The sequence below is a fragment of the Pinus tabuliformis genome, chromosome 3_2 (assembly GCF_031772625.1).
Source record: "Pinus tabuliformis cultivar Carrire ecotype Pingquan chromosome 3_2, CPIR1, whole genome shotgun sequence".
NCBI classification, from domain to species: Eukaryota; Viridiplantae; Streptophyta; class Pinopsida; order Pinales; family Pinaceae; genus Pinus; species Pinus tabuliformis.
Window position 1 is genome coordinate 625,169,351 of NC_142302.1, and position 2,769 is coordinate 625,172,119.

A 2,769-nucleotide genomic window follows, 5' to 3' on the forward strand; every position below is an offset into this window, starting at 1 on the left:
TTCTGTATTGTGTATAAAGATTTTGCGGTCACAATGATCATTAGTACAAAGTGAAAAGAAAGAATCTGGAGTTGGTCTTTGCAGAGAAATTTATTCTCAAACATGCAGTCACTATTTTGAGCAAGTATAAGACAATTCTACAAATTTAACAGTAGGTTCATGGCTATAATGTTTCTCACCCCGTGACAGCAATACATCAGTAATCATAATGATTACTTTACTGTCGTGGTGAATGCTTGAAGACATGCAGCCCCCAAAGCTAATTTAGAATACTAATCCATATAAAAGGCAATTTGAGGAAGATGAAACATGATCAGCCAATTAGAGTTTATGAAAATTTAATGCAGAAACCATCACTTGAGTGAACGACATTGAACTCATCAATGTTTTCCAAGTCAGAATCTGCTTCCATATCCTTCCATTTCGCCCAATCCTCTGAAAAATTGTTTTCTTCCCTCAGAGGTGAGGGAACTCTCAATTCATGGGTGAGGACAGGATAAGGATCCTCAACAAAATACTTATTCTCAAGTACCTCTTTAGCATTTAGCCTAGATGCAGGGTCATAGCAAACAAGTCTTTCCAAAATAGAAAACACGTTGTCTGAGCAATTGGGGACATGGTTCTTCAGACCAATGGGGCTTCCATCACCAGGAAAACAAAGTTTCCTATAATCAGGAAGATTGGAGCATCCAGGCCAATTTTCTTCTGTTGGAGTCCCAAGAACTTTAACCAGCCTGCTAAGTTGATCAATGTCTGAAGTCCCAGAAAAGAGAGGTTCTAAAATCAAGAGCTCCCCCAGAATGCAACCTAACGACCACAAATCAATTTCTTTTCCATAGATCGTTGCTCCATAGAGCAACTCCGGAGCTCTGTACCATCGAGTTCCAACACCAGATGTGAATCCCTGCATCACCATATCACCTTCATTTTTCCAGCTCAAATCCAAATTCGCAGTTTCTGCCATATCATCAAAATTAGTTTCAACTGCAGTGGATGAATCCTCCTCCCCTTCATTCCACACTCCCTTAACACTATCATCTTCCTCCATCAACCTTTCTCCCAGGGCATTAGCAACGATATCCTCTTGAGGAAGCTCATACTCTACTTTGTAGATCGCCCTCTTGAGGAAGCTCATACTCTACTTCATAGATCGCTTCAGGCTCTTCAAGTATCCTTGCCTGCAAGTATTGATTTTCGAATTCAGAGATCACTAAGTTATTGAATGTTCAGGCATCCTACTGACGAAGAATCACTAAACTTTAAGCACTATTCAGTTTCAATTTGGGCAACTATTAACCTTGCGCTTCTATGCAACATTTGCTCGAATAGTTATAATAAAAGGCAAAATCAATTCATTTATCTAGTTTCCAAAGCGCTTTGAATCAGTCAAAATTTTCAAGATTTTAGATTGAACTTTTCACGTGTGAGATTTGTTAACATTTTGAACTACTACGAAGATGCAGTTAACCATAAACAGGCTTTCAGCATATTTTAAAATATTAAAAACATGAAATGGGAAACAGAACAGAATGTACGAACACTTCAAGAAATAGGGTCAAACAGAGCTGGAGGATTGAAGGTGATAAGAAAAAAAAACACAGAAGAGGCAGCAGATGGCAAGCCACTAAATCATCTATACTTACCTGTCCAAAATCAGCGAGCTTGAGAATTCCATCAGCCGAAATGAGCAGATTAGAGGGCTTTAGGTCACGATGGATAACCCAATTGGCATGGCAGTCAGCCAGCCCTTGCAAGATCTGAATCATCCAGGCCTTAACCTCGGCCTCGGGAATACCATTTTCTCCCTTATTCTTAGCAGACTTAATGACAGAATAGAGATCGGAAGGCAGAAACTCCAAAACCAGAACTGCGTCTTCATTTTCTCTCCAAAACCACTCATAGAGCCTCACAACATTGGGGCACCCACAAAGCCTCTGCAGCGCCTCAATCTCTCTCCAAGAGCTTTGATAGTCATGCACCTCCTTAAGGGCTACTATTAGACCGTCCTCCTTTCTCCGCCCTCTGTACACATCCGAATAAGTTCCGCTGCCGACCCTCTCTAGAATCTCGTAACGGGCACATATTTCTTTGTTGCCGTGGAGACTCCAGCTGCTCTGCACATTGTCCTCCATGTTTTGCATTCCTCAAATCTCCGGAAGACCTGTTCCCATCAAATCTTTTCGAGATTTTAACTCTCAAAACCCGCCCATCAAATCTTTTCGAGGTATTCAAGTCTCAAAACCCTGAAACACTAAAACCCTATGGAGAAATCCCCAATTCCATGGTCCGGAGAACATGGCCAGTGTTTATATATCCCAAATTCCTCAATTCAAACCAACCTTCATAAGCCCGGAGAGTTTCATTTGCCCTCAGAACAAAGTAGACCGAATCAAATATATTTAACATCTGAGCAGCCTTATAGATCAAACACGAACAAGAAATGCAGGAGTTATGACCGAACCGACCCTCCTCTGCAGCAACTCCGCCCTCCTCAACACCCTCGCCCTCCTCTCCTCTGCATCAAACGCAGATATCCGCGCGCAGGACGGGTTCATTCGGTAGGTATTATAACTGATACGTTAACCCTTTTTTAAGGTTTTTTAATGTTTTATTACATTTTTTATTAAATTAGACGGCTGATTTCTGTTCAATCGTCTAACAATAGATCTGATGGCTACTATTAGGACAGAAAAGCATTTTGGGGGGTTTATTTCGAAGGGAAACACCTTACGGCGTAATTATAAATAATCCATATTTGCTCTTAGCAAT

At 41.0% G+C, this 2,769-nt stretch overlaps 1 protein-coding gene across 1 annotated transcript; it reads right to left on the reverse strand.

Annotated features, from left to right (window-relative positions):
- Positions 1 to 240: 240 nt before the first annotated feature.
- On the reverse strand, positions 241 to 2,468 carry LOC149182182 (cyclin-dependent kinase F-1-like). The gene is made up of 3 exons (XM_089418482.1): positions 1,644 to 2,468; positions 1,143 to 1,178; positions 241 to 1,099 (listed from the first exon to the last, which is right to left on the reverse strand). Exons 1-3 carry the CDS (start codon positions 2,139 to 2,141, stop codon positions 329 to 331), a joined length of 1,305 nt encoding a protein of 434 aa, XP_089274608.1. The 5' UTR covers positions 2,142 to 2,468; the 3' UTR covers positions 241 to 328.
- Between the last annotated feature and the right edge of the window lie 301 nt (positions 2,469 to 2,769).